The sequence below is a fragment of the Castor canadensis genome, chromosome 13, assembly GCF_047511655.1.
Source record: "Castor canadensis chromosome 13, mCasCan1.hap1v2, whole genome shotgun sequence".
In the NCBI taxonomy this organism is placed as follows: domain Eukaryota; kingdom Metazoa; phylum Chordata; class Mammalia; order Rodentia; family Castoridae; genus Castor; species Castor canadensis.
Genome location: NC_133398.1, coordinates 71,622 through 90,048, shown reverse-complemented (window position 1 = coordinate 90,048; position 18,427 = coordinate 71,622). Strand labels below are relative to the sequence as shown.

Sequence of the window (18,427 nt, the reverse complement as noted above, 5' to 3'; positions counted from 1 at the left end):
TGTTAGCCCAGATTGTTTTTCCTTTGTGTGGCTCTGCCTTCTCTCTGTGGCTGCTTAAATAAAGCCCTTTTTATTATGGAAAATTGAAATATACAGAAAGTAGAGACAAGTGTAATAAGCCCACATGTCTGTCACCCACTCTGATATCCAGATTTGCCAGTCTTGTTCACCTGTGTGTCATGCCCAGTATAAATATGTCAGCAGGCATCTCAATTAAGGGTTAAACATAATCACAGTGGCATTATTACGCTCAGCAATGTTGATAGTAATTCCTTAGTATTATCCAGTACCATTTCCAAGTTCAGGTTTTGTAGTTATCTCAGAAATAACATTTTATTTGAATAACGTTTTGTTTGAATCAGTATCCAGACAAGATTCTCAAATTTGACTTTGCTTTTTATCAGTCTAAGCCTTATCATAGCAGCTTCTCCATCCTCTTTTATTCATATTGTTTATTTGTTGGAGCATGCCATATTCTGGAGCTGCCTGATTCCATCAGGTGTCATAAAGAACATTCCTCTACTTTGCTGCTCCGCATTAGCTGGTAGTGAGAGCAGAACAGGGCTTCTGAACCTTGGCACTGTTGAAATTTTGGCAGCTGTCCTGTTTCAGGAGGTTTAGCAGCATCCCTGGCCTCTGCCCAATAGATGCCTGTGGCACTCTCATTGTGAGAACCAAAAGATATCTCTAGACCTTGCCAGATAGCCCCTGTCTGACAACTGTGTATCTAGAGACTTGATTAGGAAGAATCTAGTTCAGTTCTTTCTGTGAGCACCATGAATGGTGGGGCCACTTCCTGTTGTATAGTGTTGGGGCGGTGGCATGCCTGCTGCCTCTCTGGGCATCTTTGGTGAATCAGCAGGTTCGGCTGGATCCGTTCTTTGTTATTTTCTCCACCATTCTTCCCCTGGTGGTTCCAGTGACAAGGATGATAGTTTCTAGATCTATAAGCTAGGCAAGGGTTGCAGAACAGTGAATTTACGATTCCATTATTCTTCCTGCATTTGTTATGTTGACCTTTGCTATAATGAAAATTGTATCTCAAGAAATATTTGGGTACCTTCAAGTGCTGTTTGTATTTTGTATTTAGCAAGGACATGGTTAATTCTATCCCTTGTAGTTATGAGGTTTCAAAATAATGAATCAATACCCTAGCAACTCCAAATATACCAGTGAGTTTAAGAAAATTATGAAAATTTGGATTTTAATGTGTTTGATGTATTTTGGTCCTTTGAAGTTACTGTTACTTTTGATTCTTAAGTAGTCCTATCTCAGCTTGGGAAGCCCCTTCAAGTTTGCTTTTTGTCCTTCTCACATGCTGTGGTCATTTTTGGCAGCTTCCTGGGTCTTATGTCTGCCCTGTTCCAGGACCATTGTGCATTTCCTGCCCAACACCTGGAACTGGTCCCAGGAGATGGCACTGGGCACTGCCATTATGCCCACAGATTTCCCCTTCCCTTACTGTGATAGACCTTGGCATGCAGTGGTATTCCTTTAAACTCCTCTTTGGAGGACTGCCTTGGGAGCTACTTCCCCAGGGTGGCTCTGAGCCAGTGAAAGAAGGGTATGGGCATGTGAGAGCCTAGTCCTGTAACTACAGGTCAGGATGACTTTGAGGGTTAGTTGGGAACCCAGAGTGCCCCAGAGGGGAATAAACCTACATTTTGCATGACCTCAACTGACCTTGCACCCTTGCTTGGCTTCTTCACGTGCCTATTCTGTTTTCTCGTTCCCTCTGGGTACCTATCCTTCACCAGGCACAGATCAACCTGCTTCTGTGATGTCTGCCCCAGATGCCATGCTAAGGGACTGTCACCTACTGTCATTGCTACTGGGTTCATTCCCAACTCCGCCCCCCCCCCACCCCCACCGCCCCATGGTACTGGGGATAAAACCAGGGCCTCATGTATGTCAGGCAAGCACTCACCACTTAGTTGCACCCCAGTTGTACAACCCCTAACCTCCACAACTATTGAGTTCTTTCATGACTCTCAGATTTTTCTGCAGACTTTTTATTTTTTTATTTTTATTTTTTTTGATTCAAACAAACTATTTAATAGTACTATGAAATGTATAAGAAATCAGATAGTTTAACTTAATATTGGATAAATTCCAAATGAATTAGAATAATGTTGAGGGAATTATTGAAGGGCTGCATACAATTTAAGTTTTAGATGTTATTTGAAGAGTTAGGTATTATGGTTAGGTTAGGATTTTTTGTTTAACTTTATTTATCAGAGATGACATTGAAATATTTAGGGCTGAAGTGTTAAAATGCTTTTTTTTTTCTTTTATTATTCATATGTGCATACAAGACTTGGGTCATTTCTCCCCCCTGCCCCCACCCCTCCCTTACCACCCACTCTGCCCCCTCCCGCTTCCCCCCACCCCCTCAATACCCAGCAGAAACTATTTTGCCCTTATTTCTAATTTTGTTGTAGAGAGAGTATAAGCAATAATAGGAAGGAACAAGGGTTTTTGCTGGTTGAGATAAGGATAGCTATACAGGGCATTGACTCACATTGATTTCCTGTGCGTGGGTGTTACCTTCTAGGTTAATTCTTTTTGATCTCACCTTTTCTCTAGTTCCTGGTCCCCTTTTCCTATTGGTCTCAGTTGCTTTTAAGGTATCTTCTGCAGACTTTTTAAAGAGAAAAATGTTATGAATTCTGTAACACTTATAATTTAAGTAAGTCGAAGTGTTCCTATCTCACTTCTTTGACATTGTATTTGTGTTTCATGTCTCTTGAAATTTTTTTCACTTTGCCTATTCTGCTTTTTTAAATGATACTGTTTTAAAAAATTGTGTTTTGAAATCATTTGCTCCTGTACAGAAACACAGGCAGGTTTTTTTTGTTTTTTTTTCCTGCAATACTAGAGTTTGAACTAAGGGCCTTGTACTTGGCAGGCAGGCACTCTATCTCTTGAAGCAGCCTCCAGCCCCTTTTTTTACACAGGTTATTTTTTGAGTAGGGTCTCACTTTGTGTCTGGGTTGGCTTGGACCATGATCCTCCTATGTGTGCTTCCCCACATAGCTGGGATGACAGGTGTGTGCCAGCATGCCCAGCCATTGGTTGAGATGGGGGTCTTGTGAACTCTGCCTGATCTTAGCCTCCCAAGTAGCTAAGATTACAGGCTTGAGCCATTGCTCACAGGCAGTTTTTATCTGTTGACTTTATGTTCAGCCACAGAGTCACAAATTCTCTTGTTATTATACATAATTTTTCTGTTGCTCATTTTGATGAGATATACCATTTGAAAAAAGTATATATAAATATATAAATAAATTATATATATATATATATATATATATATATATATATACACACACAAGACAAGACAAGGTTTTATTGGCCTTGAACTCAAGATCCTCCTGCCTTCACGTCCTGAACCGTGGGATTATAGGTATGCACCATGATGCCTGGCCAACATATCATTTTTGACCCATGGTCTCTTTAAAAAAAATCTGTATGGATTTTATTGACTGGGAAAAAAGACAAAGGTATAATAAACAATACTCAGTAAAAAGATTTCTGTACAAACTAGTTTAATAGGTTCTAGGTAAGTTGCTCTTGTTTTATCTATTGATAAAAGGATCAAATCAAGAATGCTAAGAAGAAAGGGTTCTCATAGGGCACACGCATGCCAGCAAAGAAATTAGACCACTGCAGTTCCTTAAATCCCATCTTTAAAGGAAAGGTATCACTGTGTTTTCTTATGAGTCGAAATGTTCTATATATTATCATCAAGATGGACTAATAGGCTGAATACTAGTCGCAGAGTGTCCCCCATAGCAGACCCATGGCTCCAAAGTCTGCTTCACAATTTCTAAATGTCAAATTTAATTCTAATTAATTGTTTTGTTTCTGATTATTATGCTAGTTTCTAACATAATTGCACTATGACTAGAGATCATGACTGTGATAGTTTGAGATATGATTGCTTATATCTTGGCTTTATGCTCAACTTTTTTATGGTCAGCTTTTGGATGTTTTCTCAAACTTGAGAGCATTGGCTTTTATGTTTGTCCACCATATCGTGTTTGTTATTTATGTTGTTCACATTCTGTGTATTCACCAGCGTTTTGCCCAGCTGACTTGTCAACAGTTTCAAGAGGTTAGCTCTGTCATGGATTTATCTTTTAGTGCAATTTTTTAATAGTTTGACATAAACAGCAGTGTACAAAAATTACCTAAGAGATTACTAAGCAACTATTACATACATTTCTAAAATAGTAACTGTGTTTCTGAATTTATTTTGTGGGGCTTTTCCTTTTATTTTTTTCTTTTGTTATTTCTTATTTTTTTCTTACCCTCTTTAATATGTACATTAAAGTAGTTATCCTCTTTAACAGTGGGTTTTTTTTTTTATCTTGAAATGTAATTTTCTGATGTGAATACTACTCCCTGGGCTTTGTTCTTTTCAAATGAGCATTTGCCAGGCATATCTTTTTTCATTTTTTGACTTTTCTGTGGCTTTCATTTCAGGCCTATCTCTTGGACACTGTGTATTCACATTAGCTGGATGATCTCTGTTATTTGATTGCCAAGTTTAGTTTGCTTATTTTTATTTTGACTGTTGATTTACTTGGACTTGCTTCATCCATCTCAGTTTTTGACATTGGTTCCATTTCCTGTTGTGTTCTTCCTTTCCTTCCCCTTCAGTATTGATTAATTGATTGTTTTGCCTGCTTACATGTCACATTTCCTTTCTTCGAGTTAAAAAGCTTTAAAGATTATTTCTGTTTAGTGGTTATCCTTGTAATTTTGCCCTGCATGGGTAACACACTCTATAGATGTTTTATGTATTAGCCTCCCTGTTAGCAAGACCAAGACCTTAAAGTAGTAACTGCAGTTGTACTAATCCCAACTTCCTGTTAATGCTGTTCAGTATTTTAGTCCTTTTAAAAATCCCACAAAATAAAACTGATTGTTTTGACTTTAGAGACAATGTTTATTTAGGTTTTCCAATATATTAGCTTGTTAATTTCTATTTATTAAATATTAGTTGTACAAAGGGGTTTCATTGTGATATTTTCATACATTCATACAATATACACTGATTAAATTCACCCCTGTATTACTTCTCCTCATTCCCCTCCCCCTTCTAAAACAATTTTAACAGGTTTCATTGCTCTGTTTACTACATGTGTATAAAGCGTTTTGATCATCCTCATGTGCCCCCTCCACCCTCTCACCCATCCCCACTTGTCTTTTATTCTTGCATCTAATATTCCCTTTGTGTGGTTTCATTCTTCCAGAGGAAGTCGTTCTGCATACCATGGGCTATGCATTCCTGAAAGTGCCATCACTAAAAATGGCAGGTGTATAGAGAAATGGGGTCCTCGTAACCAGACAAAGCCAAGAGCAATCCTATAAAAAGATAGCACAGTTAATCTCCACTGATATGTGCACATCTGGTGTGTAAATCAGTCAGTGTTTTGCAGCCTTGACACCCCAGACTTAATCTGGCTCTCCTGTGAGATGCTGGGCTGGAAAGGATTTGCTTCCAGGGGATACCAGCCTTCTCCTGTGCCCAAGGTGACACATGTGCTGTGGAAGGCTCGCTGCCCCCACTCCTCTGGGGTCTTCTCCTCAGACTCCAGCCTTTTTTCACCTTGTCCCTGTGAAAGTGGTGCTTGCTGCTTGGATTCTGTCTCTGAGTACACAAACAGGAAATGGTCTCAGGGAACTCCTGGGTGGATGTGGGATCTTTGCTTCTTCCTCCCAGGGACAGCTGCCCTTGGGTTCATCTGTATCTACTGTCTTCAGGCAGAAAGGTCATGTGCTTTCTTCAGCTGGGGTTCAGGGGGAGGATTGGTCCACTTCAAGCTGCTTGTCATGGGCTGTAGTAGAACTGCATCAGGTATAGACTTCTACTGTTTACTCATTCTTTAGGATTCACTTTTATTTCTCACATATTTTATATTTCTCCTCTAAAAATTTTCATATGTGAAGACATTGGTGATGCAAATTGATTACTTGTCTTTTCTTTCTTTTGATTGTGGTAACCTTGCTTCCCATGTGTTTGTTGGTGCTTTTTAAGTTTGAGTGTGACCTTGTGTGTTTGTTAGTATTTTTTTATTTTCAGTTTGAATGTGACCTTGCATGTTTGCTGGTATTTTTTATTTCAAGTTCAAATGTGACAATTACTCTTTAGTTTTCCTGGGTCTTTGTGCATTGTTGTGTCCTACAGAAAATGAATTCCTTGCTTACCTTTCAGCTCTCCAGGGACAGTACTAGCCAGCACCATTCCAGATGTGTAGGAGAGAAATTCTTTCTGTGTCATGAATGTCTTGGGAATGTCGAGCTTAAATTCTGTCAAAATTCTGCTAGTCTCAGGCCAAATGTGGAAAGTTTTTGTTGGGAGGATTTGCAGGTGCTTTTCCCAGAAGCCCAGGGAGTACACGCTTGTTGGTGTTCTGCGATGCAGTTTGAGTGGGAGGCCATTTCTCATCTGCCTTGTGGCAAGTGTGGAGCTCAGGGCTTCTGTCCCAACATGTAGTCATATTCACACAAGGCCATTCTTTGGGTCAGCCTCAGTTTCTTCCTGGGGAAGGAAGTGAGGCACAGGGCGATGGCTGGCTTGTGACTGTTTGGAGTCCAAGTTCTCCCCACACTGCCCATGGTCATTCCTCTTGACTGTCTTCTATGTCAGTGATTTCATTCTGCCATTATGAATTCTTTTGTTTTTTAATAACCTGCTTCCAGTCAGTGGCAGTTTTCATCGTGATCCTTTCTTTTTTCTTGACCTGCGTGACTTAATTGACAACTTTTCTATGATTTTGTTGTGATAAACCTGTTTCAGGAACAGTAGTTCTGTCCAGACTCTGACATCTTTGTTCCATTTCTTCCCCTTTTTTCTTTTTTTGGCAGTATTGGGGTTTGGTCTCACACTTGCTAGGCAGACACTAACCCTAACACTGAGCCACACTCCCAGCTCTTTTGCTTCAGGTATTTTTCAAATAGGGTCTTGCATTTATGCCTGGACCCTCCCATGTAGCTACAATGACAGGTGTGCACCACCATGCCCCGCTTTTTTATTTGGTTAAGATGGGGTCTTGCAAACTTTTTGCAAAGTTTGGCCTTGAATCATGATACTCCAGATCTCTGCCACCTGAGTAGCTAGGACTGTAGACGTGAGCCACCTCTCTTGGCTGTCCCATTTCTTTTGAGCAACAAAAGAGTCTAGTTTGATTCTTTTCCCAGTTTACTTATTCTTGGGTTTGCTTCATTATTACTGTGAAGGAGTCCTAAAAGGTGTGGTTTTAAAATAATGTATATTTCTTACTTTAAAATTAGTGTATGTTTATCATGGAAACATTTTCTAAATGTGAAAAATTCAGTAGAAAAACTGAAGTTGCTTCCAGAAAGCCACTCTGGGACTCCTGTGCTTCTTCTGCTGTGTCCGTGTCTGTGCCATGGTCGGGCTTGTGGGATGTGCAAGATGGCACCTATGTTCCTTTTCCTTTCCACTCACCATGTCACATGACTCTTGTCATGTCTTTTGAACTCTTTTATGCATTTGAATACCCTTATATGGTGTTTCATGGAGAAATATTAGATAGTTCACTCAGCTCATCTATGGTTACACATTTTATAACTTTTCTCTGTAGAACTCCAAAAAAGACTTTAAAGTACAGATTTTTTGTGTGCATACTTGGTTTCCTTTAGTGATAATGGCTTATGAATTGCCAGCATTTTTCAAGGCTTTAAATAATTATTGCCAGTTATTTTCTCAGAGGGTTATGTAAGTCACATTTCATTAGGGAGATTTGAAAGTGCCCATTTTAGAAGTGTCGCTGAGGCCATGCTGCGTGGCTGTGGCTGCTTGGTGCAGCTCAGGCTTTTTCTTCTGCTCTCTGCAGTAAGTTCTGGGATGAGCACCTTCATTTTTGTTGAGCTTCAATATCCATTCGATTTGGTTATTTATTTATTGGTGGTACTGGGAATTAAACTCAGGGCTTTGAGCCAGCTAGGCAAGTGCTCTACCACTTGAGCCATGCCCCCAGCCCTTTTTGCTTTAGTTTACTTTTCAGGCAGGGTCTTATGCTTTTTGCCTGGGACCAATCTTGGATTGCAATCCTCCTACATCTGTCTCCCATCTAGCTGGGATTATAGATATGTGCCACTATCCTCAGCTTGCTTTCTGAGATAGGGTATCACTAACTTTTGCCTGGTCTGGCCTTGAACCAGGACACTCCTATCTCCCTCTGCCTCCCATGTAATAGGTATACATCACCATGCCAAACCTTTATGCTTCTTTAAGGAGGTAAAAGTAAGATATTTCTTTAGGAGGTGGCTCAGGTCACTGCCCTATCTCCTTTGGTGTCCCTGAGGTCTCAGGAACTCTGTCAACCACAAGAACTGAAATAAACATTAGCATAATTAAAAATGAAGAGTTATTGAGAGAAATCTACACAATTTACCTAAAAAAGAACAAAGCCCATGACATTTTAACTCAGGGAGTTTGGTTTGTGAGGGCAAAGCTGGGAGGGGGAGACTAAGAGGGTAGGAGGAGGGATGGGGGAGGCAGTGGTAAGCTGGGAGCTAAGCATGAACCTAGGGAGACAGGACCAAGAAGGCAGCTGGTAAGGCTTCCTGGGTCAGCGTCTTTCTAGACTCCCTGGCACAGTGGAGCACTTCACTAGGGTACTGCAGGAGAAAAATTGGATTTTGGGGACACCTGTGGATATGTGGGCCCCAGGCCATTCCCTGTGCTGCCCCATCCTATTTCTCAGAGATTCTTCAGGCAGAGGAAGGGCTCACTGGGCTCTGGGAGGCACTGTGCCCATCTTGGTGCCTCTTCCCCTGGAACCCCAGCAGTGTGGTGCCAGGGTCTCCATGGCAGGCAGCCTTCCACCTCCAGGTCCCCATCATGCTCTGCCTGGTGAAGCTGTGTGCTTAGCCTTCCTTGAGTAGGCACATAATGGCTTGCCTCACTATGCATGGTGTTGGAGCTGGGAGAGACTAATGTGATGCGAGCTTTATGTATGCATACCCTAACTTGGAGGTCCTGTGTCCTTGTAGGTGGTAACATGGACCTGGAAAGCCAAGCAGAAGGGAAGAAGGAGGCAGAAGCTGATGACATGCTGAGGAGCGGTCCCCGGCCCATTGTCCCATACAGCTCTATGTTCTGTCTAAGCCCCACCAACCTGTGAGTCTCCTCGTTGCCCATCCATATGCTTGTCCTTCCTGTCCACTTACCATAACCCAGGTAACATAGTGGCCATTGTGCACTGCCCCCTGCAGGGACCAATTCTTCCCATTTTACTTGCACAAATACCTCTAATCATCATGGCAGTCCTAGGAGGCACACATTCACCTCATTTTACAGATACAGACATGGCAGCACCAGGAACTCTGTGCCTTGTATGCAGACACACAGTCAGAAAGTCTTGGTGGTGGAGCTGGGGTCAGACCCCATATGGTCAGCTCCCTCTCCTGCTGCACACAAGGACCTTTTTTATACTCTTCATGCTGGGACTATACATTGATACCCTAGATAGACAAGAGCACCTGTCCTTACCAAGAACATGGACTAGTGGGAGAGTCATACAGCAAACAAGGCAAATCAGTGAGACATAGATGTCAGATAGCAGGTTGACTATGGTGGTGAATGTCTATAATCCCAGGTGTTCAGGAGGTAGAGGTAGGTGATCACTGTCTGAGACCAACCTGGGGAAAAGTGCAAGAACCTATCTGAAAAACAAACTAAAGCAAAAAAAAAAAAAATGCTGAGAGCATGGCTTGAAGTGATAGAGAGCTTGTGTAACAAGCTCAAGGCTCTGAGTTCAATCCCAGTATTGCAAACAAAACAAAACAAAACAAAAGAATAAAAAAAGATGTTAGCCAGCAATGAGTGCTAGGAAGAAACAAAGCAGAGGTGGAGTTCGGGGATTGGGGCTGCCAGAGCTAAAATTAGCTGTGAGGCCTCAGAGGTGAGGCTGGGGCAAAGATTTGGCGAAGGGGAGAGGGTGAGAGGTAGAGCCGGACAGGCTCTGGGCAGAGGGTGAGAAGTAGAGCCAGACAGGCTAGAGTGGGTGGGTCGGAGGGCAGCAGTATCAGAGTGACTGTTACTGACCTGTCCAGCCACCCTTTCTGTCTTTGATTGTCCCAGTCTCTCCACCCAGCCCTCTTTACCCATTCTCCCTTCCTATTCCTTCACTTTATTCTTTGATTCATCATGAATTTGTTGGGAGCTTACTCTGCTGTGCTAGGGTTAGCAGTAAATGGTACCAGATGTTACAGGAACAGTACAGAAAGTATGACTGACCAGCGAGAATAAAACTCAAACCCAGGTGGTTGGAGGAAAGGAAGGTTTATTATGATAGTGGACCAGCACCTGGATATCTCCAAAATGGCACAGACCCCGAGCTCAGGGTGGTTGAGGTTTTTATACCAAGAAAAGCAGCAGTAAGCAAGCAAGCAGGGAGTGAAGAAGCAGACTTGGCAGTTAGCTATTCAAGATTACAATATATCATGTCAGCACAGCTGCAGACGAAGGACATCCGAAGTTTCTAGCAAGATAGCTGGATGTAGGGGCCCTGGCTAAGGGAAGGGCCTTACTGGTTGATCCTTTCCCCTGGCTTTGATCTTTCTCCAGGCTTCCTTATCACAGAGAGAGATGGGGTCCCTATCTTTTTGGGACTGACAGTGTGTGTGTGTGGGGAGGTGAACAGATAGCTGTCAAATAAGCACAGCATGGAAACAGCAATGTAGGCAGGTTCTGGTGTTGTGGAGCAGGCAGGAGAAGGCAGGGGAGTTTTCCTGGAGGAAGTGAAGTCTTGTTGAAATATGAAGGATGAATAAGAGTTAAGAGGAAGAGGGAGGAATGAGTCCTGTTGTGGAGAAGAGCTTAACAGCCCAGAAGTAGAAGACAGCAGGCTGGAGGGGTGCAGAGATATGTGATCTGTTGGTTGACCTGTGGAAGACCTGAGAAGTCACTGAAGTGCCCCCAAAGGTGTGGGAGGTGTGCACATGTGACTGCACTTTAGTGGGAAGAGTTGGTAGCAGAAGACCACAAAGTAAGTGGGCAAGATAAAAGAGTGTGGTTTGACTAAGGTGGTCAGAGTAGAGGTTTGGAAGTGAAATGCTTTGGGGGAAATTTTAGAGGGTGAATCTGTAGAATTTGATAACAGACATGGAAGGGGAGGCAGTGTTAAGGATGATACAGATTTTGCTCACTGTCTGGCTGAAGGTAGGGTGTTCACCAAGACCAGCAGTGGTCTTGGGGGTCTGGCTGAGCTATGAGGTGTACTGCCTTAACCTGCAGAATCAAGGAAGCTGGAGGTGGGCTACAGAGTCTGAGCTGGAGGGTAGAGCTGAGTGGCAGAAACTCAACCACAAGCTGGACCAGATGACCATTGAATTAGAAGGCAAGAAGAGGAAGTACCCAGGGATGAAGGGCCACAGGCCTTTGGCCTGGGAAGAGCAGTGCTGTGATCATGTGCAAAGCACATGAATGAGGAGGTGGGTGGAACCCTTCAAGGAGGAGAGAAGTGGTGGGCGGTGGTAGAAGATAGCAGGCTGTTTAAGGTGTGTCCACCGCGGTGATGTGGAGAGTAGGGAAGAGGCTAGAGTATCTCGCAGCAGATCCATGTCTGTGGAGATAAGAGTACTTGTGATAGCATGAGGGGTGGTCTGCCCCACCTCCTAGGTCCATGGCTCATCCATCTCTCAGGCTTTGCCCTTCTGACCTGCTATGTTGCAGCACCTACTTGTCAGCATCTGAGTCTCCTGCTCACTTACTTCTGCACTGTTTGCTGGCACTTTGCCCACTAGAGTGGAGCTTCACAAGACCAGAGACTTGCCTTTCCTGTTTGTTGCTCTGCCCCCAGAACTGAGCAGATGCTTAGTAACGTTGAACAAGTGAGCAAAGTTCAGTGACTGAAGTGGGAAGCAAGTGTGTGTGTTGTGTCCACACATAGCTTGAAGCTTAGACATTAGCATGCATCCAGCATGGGCACAGACACACTCAGTAGGGCGAGAGAGGCCTCCTCTCTGCAAGGCTGCTATGCTGAAGTTCTTCTTCCACCCCACCTGCAGCATGCCTGTTCTGCAAAGGACCAGGTGGTGATACTGTTGGCTGTGGGGCTGTAGACAGTAGGGGAACTAGTGGAGGCAGTTATGCTCACATGAAATGGATGGCAAAATGTTACTCACATGAACAGGGTCAGCCTAGTCTGGCCTGGGAATTGTGGTTTGCTGATACCTGACCCAGGATGCCCTTTTACAAACCTGTCATCTGGCCACTGTTGTTTGACCATAGGGACACTGGGCAAAGCTCCATTCTAGTGTCACATTTTCCTACAGTAGCCAGTTAAGAGTCCTTCCCTTGCAGGAGAGTCAGACATGTGCTCTGGTCCCCATGGTAACCTATGCTGTGTCCCTATAGGCTACGTCGCTTCTGCCATTATATTGTCACCATGCGATACTTTGAGATGGTTATTCTTGTGGTCATTGCACTGAGCAGCATTGCCTTGGCTGCTGAGGATCCTGTGCGGACGGACTCATCCAGAAACAATGTGAGTGGCAAATAGTCAAGGCCACTGTTAGAGGAAGTGCCACTGGGGTTGGGAGCCTGTCTCCTCCAGACCTTCACCAAAGGTCTAGTGAAGCCACCTCCCTGAAGCCCATGTTACAGGTGTGCCAGAGGCAGTGGAGGCTTCCTCCCGAGGAGCCTCTTCACAGAGGAATGCTCATCTCAGACTCGTCCTCACTGCTGCTGGGTGGACTCTAGTGTGTCATTTGCTCAGAGGCCTGAGGGGAAGCTGGGAGGCCCTGACTTGGTCCTGGTTCCAGCTTCCAGGCAAATTTTTGAGCTCCATCCTCCTTTTGGTTCTAGGTTCTGAAGTACATGGACTACATCTTCACTGGCGTCTTTACCTTCGAGATGGTGATAAAGGTGAGCAGTGGCAGCTCTTGCTGCTAATACAGGTGTGTGGGGTGTGCATTGGGTGTGTGCTCAGTTGGCGAATGTACACATATGTGTAAGACATGGGCTGAGTGTATATATGGAGTATTTTGTACTCCAGGGGCCTTGCTGGCCACAAGGGCTTCTAGCACCTCATTGCCCTTTGGAGCACTACCAGGTCACTTGGCTCCTGAGCACAGGGGCAGTGAGCTTTCTTCAAGGTATGTGTATATGGGGGGTGAGCCCCTACTCCAGAGTGCCTGGTGACTGCACAGAAGGGGCCACATGACATTGGGCAGAGGAAAGGGAGGCTTGAGAGAGGGGTGGCTGGAGGACTGTTAGATGCTTAGGACTAAATTTAAATGGGATCTGGAGTCCCTCTAATGACAGATTGAGAATCTACCACGTCACTGCAACCTTCCTTTTCCTTCACAAGGTGCCCTTTATCCAGGTCTGATAGGTGTGGCCCTCATATATTTGCACAGGTGCGTGTTCAGTGTGATTGTACAGCACACATAAGTGTACATGCATCAGTGTACCTGTAAGTGTGTGTGTGCTCGTATGTGTGCAGTCCCCTCAGGGAGCACTTCCAAGTGGCATGTGAACAAGTGCCCCCTGCTGTTCATGTACTTGCAGTCTGTGGGGGTGACCCCACTTTACAGATGAGGAGGCTGGGGCTGGGAGGTTATGATACTTGCTAATCCCAGTACCAGGAGTGGGAGAACCACTGCATAAAGGTCTTTGGACTCACAACCAGCTGCTCTGTTGCCTTGAGCTGAGCCTCCTGAGTGGTGAGGAAACTCTTGGACCATGTGTCTATTGACAGTTGAGGGAATAGGTGGAGACAGAGAACTCATGTTGGGCTTCAGAGAAGGTCAGAGCCCAGACAGGATTCATCCAGTCATGTGCCCTCAGGGATATTTTGGTTAAGGTCCCACTAAGGCCGTTTGAGAGTATGACCCAGGCCATGCCCTTTCTCTGCTGAGAGGTTGTGGGAAGTGCAGCTGAACTGTACTGAGGCTACAGATGTGTATGGTGCACAGTCTGCACTGTATGTACTATATTCTCCATCACAGCTGGGCCTGGGTCTGCCTCTCTCTTCTGTATGTACTCTGACAGCCACTTCTCCCCTGCAGATGATTGACTTGGGACTGCTGCTGCATCCTGGAGCCTACTTCCGGGACCTGTGGAACATTTTGGATTTCATTGTGGTCAGTGGTGCCCTGGTGGCATTTGCCTTCTCGTAAGTAACTACATCTGCTTTGGATCTGATGGGCACAGCCCCCAGAACCATGATGAGGTGTGAGGGTGCACGAAGGAGGGAAATGACTCCTGTTGGCCTTCCTGGTCTGTCTGTGGCTCTATAACTGCCCAGAAGGGACTGTCCTTTCTGCCTGGGGCTGGACTGTGAGGTGAGAGGACTCAAGGTTCATCTGCCTGTGATCTAGGACTAGGTGTGCAGGCCTCTGGATTTTTGGCATTTGCCCTGTGGGGTCCTTCAGAGCTAGTTTATCTGCTCTGAGGTGAGCCCAGCAGGAGATCGCTGATGTTTTCTGCCCCACCCAGAGCTGTGAATATCTGCCCCGTAGGCTGTAAGCTTGTTCCCTCAGCCAGAGCTGTGAATATCTGCCCCGTAGGGTGTCAGCTTGTTCCTCAGCCATGTGGTTCTTGGGGTTGGAGTGGGCTTCCAGACCCTGCATGGAGGGTGTGGGGTTTGTGTGGGTCCAGGGATGGGGAGATACTAAGGAAAAGCCAGGTTGAGGCCAGATTCTGAGGGGAGGGTCTTTGTCTTCTCTGCCCTGGGAGGGCTGTGCCAGTGGACCTGCTGCTCTGCCTTCCCATGGCACTGACTCTGCTCTCTTTGTCTTCCTGTTGCTGGACTCTCGGTAGGAGCTTCATGGGGTAATGCCTCTCTTCCCCTCATACTGCCCAACATCATGGCACACCCATGACCTCTGACCAGTACATCATGGCCTCATGTCCGCTCATCTCCCTCCACCCCATCTGGGCTGCATGCTGCTTGGATCCATCCTCAGGCCACCATTCCTGCCATTCCTTTGGGGGTTGGGGGCTTGGTTGGGCTGGGTTGAGCTTGGTCAGCCCTTGGTGAGGAGATTCTCAGTTAGCAGGGGGTCCTGAGTGAGTGCTAGAGGCGGGAACATTAGCCTGAAGAGCAGTGAGGGCTGGGGTGAGAGATGTCAGCCATGACCATGGCCCAGAATGCTGGACATCTGAGGTGCCTTCCTATTTGGTCCCTTTCTGGAAATGTGGTTTTCTCTGCTCTTTCCTCTCCTCCCAGTATCTTCTCTGGGTGTTTTTATGAACCCTCATTCTGTGACAGAGGAACTGAGAACTTTGCCAAAGTGACAGCAAGGGCCCCAGGAATGAGCACTGCAGCCAGGATGTCAGAGAAGTCCCGGATGGAAGAAGAGGGATGGGATCCAACCCTGTGGCCTCAAAGCAAGCAAGGGAAGAAAGAGGCCTGAGTCCAGAGGGGTGTCTCCAGTACAGAGCTCTCCCCAAGCCTTCCTCCCTTTGCCATCTACCTGTCCCCTTTTCTCCTAGTGTTGATGGAGGGAGATGCATGAAGTTGTGCTGGGTTATGGCAGGGTAGGCTTGGTGTTTCAAGGGCAGTGTATTTTGTTTGTTTTTGTTTTTGAGACAGGGTCTTGCTATGTAGCTCAGGCTGGCCTCAAACTCACGATCCTCCTGTCTCCCCGCTTCCTAGTGCTAGGATCACAGGTGTGTCCTCTACGCCTGCCTCTGGGGCAGTTTGAGTCTGGAACATGGGCTGGAAAAGAAGGAAGGGTTGGAGTCTGAGCTCTCCTTTGTCACAACAAAGGCCTGGGTGATACAACTGCTTCCTGTTTAGTCCAGAGCTTTCCTGGAGTCCAAGAGAGGCCACTGAGGGCAGGGCTGGGCCCCCATGCAGGCCAGGACCAGAAATCTGGGTGGGAAGTGGTCTCTGGGCAGGCAAGGGTAGGGTTCCCTGTGTGAGTGGGTGCCACCAGTCCTGAGGCTTGCCAAATGGATGCGGCTTTGTTTCTGAGAATGGCCTTGCACTGCTGGCCTAACCTGGGTCCAGGGCCACTGCCCCCCAGACTGCTAATTCCTGGGCCCCTGACAGGTGGAAACAGCATCGGGGTCTGCTATGGCCTCTTTTGTGAGAATACCTGGTCTGGGCCTCTAATTGTGGACTTGCTTTTGGTGCCTGGAATTTTCTTTCCCTGAGTTCTTATCCCCCATCTCCAATCTGAGTTTTCCTATCTGCTGCTTTCTTGATTGTCTGGGTGTCTGTTTACTTCTCTAGGGCTTTTCTTTTTCCATACTCTCTCCACTACTGCCTCTCCTATTGTCTCTGTATTTGTCTCTTTGGTGTACTTTCTGCCATCCAGTTTTACATTACCTGATGGATGTTAGGCAGCTGAGAACAGGCAGGCGGCTTGTAGTGCAGAGGCCAGACAAATCTCCTTAGTGAAAAGCAGGATAGCAGCTTTTCTTCTGGTGCCTGGAGAAGGTTGTAGCGCCACAGGGCAGGCTTACAAACCTCTACTCCTGTTCTGTAGATCTTGCCAACCCCCTCAGCCTTCTTTGTTGCTAGAAACTGATTTGGGGGTGAGAGAGGAGCTCTGGGGAGGTGGAAAGAGCCACTGTGGTCTGAGAATATGAGCTCACATGGGGCTCAGCTGTCCCTGTGCATCAGGTATGCTGCCCTGGCCTTGGCTTAGCTCTGGCCCTACTTTGACCCCTGTCCTTAGACAAGGCCTAGGCTAAACAGCCATGGGAGGAGACCTTCCTGTGCTGGTCTTCTGCCCTGGAGCCTGAGACAAAACGTGCAGGGCAGCATGAGCCAGACCCTATGGGCCTTGTGGGAGTGGGGCAGCACCCATGTGTCTTGCCTGTCTACATCAGCGGCTTCTCCCTTCTAGAGGATCCAAAGGGAAAGACATCAACACCATCAAGTCCCTGAGAGTTCTGCGTGTCCTGCGGCCCCTCAAGACCATTAAACGGCTGCCTAAGCTCAAGGTTGGAGCCTAGAGTTGGGGCTTGAGGAGCATGCTGTGTATGTGTGTGCATACGTGTGTGCATGTGCACACAGTGTATGAGTGTGTGCACATGAGTGCATGCATGTGCATGTGTGTGTATCTTCTGAAATTACCCATATGCATCAGGGGGATAGGCTCACTCAGCTCTAAGCCGTCTCCCCCAGGGACGCTTATTCCCAGCAGTATGCTGAAAGACCCCTTTTCCTCAGCCTAGAACACCAGACGGGACACTGTTTCCTCAATAGCTACAGAGCAGGGAGAAAGGGATGTGGAGGGAGATACTGACAGTTAGGGAGTAACTGCTGGGCTGGGCCCTGGTGGGTGGGCATGGCTGAGGTTCTGGATGAAAGAAGAATGTAAACATAATCTAGTAATTAATTATTGAGCCTGTGCCAGGCACAGAATTCTTTCTATGCTTTGACTCATTTAGTTCTCCAAAACTTTATATTGGGTTCTTGTATCAACAGCTTGGACATTCAGGCCTTAATGATGTTAGGCAAAGTGGGAATTGCAGAAAAAAGTTTACTTAAAACCTGTGTGTGAAGGGATAGGCAGAGAAGGGACCTGGGAAGGCATTAGAGGCCCTCTGGGCCTAGGCAAGACTTGTATCCAGGATAGCAGGGAAAAGTGCTAGGCAGCTGCTGGCATCTGGAGTTTTTTAGCCAGCATCTGCAGAGATGGCTGCAGGACATGCAGGGAGGTCTGAGAGGTGTGGCTCTGCCCCTCCCTCAGAGCTCTGCCTCCTCCTTCTTACAGGCTGTGTTTGACTGTGTGGTGAACTCCTTGAAAAATGTCCTGAACATCCTGATTGTCTACATGCTCTTCATGTTCATATTTGCCGTCATTGCAGTACAACTCTTCAAAGGGAAGTTTTTCTACTGTACTGATGAATCCAAGGAGCTGGAGAGGGACTGCAGGTAAACTGAGGCAGGGAGGGGCACACTCAGCCCCAGGATGCAGAGAACACCCATGTTCTCTTAGGACCACGTGGGGCTGGTCACATGGTTTGGGAGACCCCTCGCGAAGTAGGAACACTGAGGCTGGGCAGCCTTCTTGAGATTTGCTGGTACCATACAGAAGAGAGGAGAGTGTGCTTCCTATACCCAGAACTACTCCAGGGTCCCCCAGCATGTCTTCCACAGAGTCAGTTGCCGCATTATTTTTTTTTTGTCTTTTTTGTTTTGGTTTTTTTTTCTATTTTTTCCTTTTTTTTTTTTTTGGTGCTGGGGACCAAACTCAGGGCCTTACACTTGCCAGGCAAGCGCTCTTCTACTGAGCTAAATCCCCAACCCCTTGCACAGAGTCAGGGACCAGCTGTGCTCTGAAGGACACCTTCTTCTTGCCTGCAGACATCTGAGGAGCTCACAGCCACAGGGCTCTCTAAACCCTAGGTAGAGATCTAGGTTGGGCCATAAGGTCAGAGGGTTGTCCTCTGGATACCTCAGATCTTCCTGGGCTTGGCCTT

At 46.1% G+C, this 18,427-nt stretch overlaps 1 protein-coding gene across 13 annotated transcripts in view; it reads left to right on the top strand.

The window, feature by feature from the left end:
- Positions 1-18,427, top strand: part of Cacna1b (calcium voltage-gated channel subunit alpha1 B) — a 166,920-nt gene that overhangs the window by 94,895 nt on the left and 53,598 nt on the right. For all 13 annotated transcript variants that reach the window (XR_012440671.1, XR_012440672.1, XM_074052690.1 and 10 more), the window contains 6 exons: positions 9,031-9,157; positions 12,398-12,527; positions 12,848-12,907; positions 14,053-14,159; positions 16,846-16,942; positions 17,719-17,879. Coding sequence is in view for 11 of the 13 variants with exons in the window: in XM_074052690.1 (XP_073908791.1) it covers positions 9,031-9,157; positions 12,398-12,527; positions 12,848-12,907; positions 14,053-14,159; positions 16,846-16,942; positions 17,719-17,879 (682 nt within the window). In the remaining 2 variants the exon portion in view is untranslated. The remainder of the gene's footprint in view (positions 1-9,030; positions 9,158-12,397; positions 12,528-12,847; positions 12,908-14,052; positions 14,160-16,845; positions 16,943-17,718; positions 17,880-18,427) is intronic.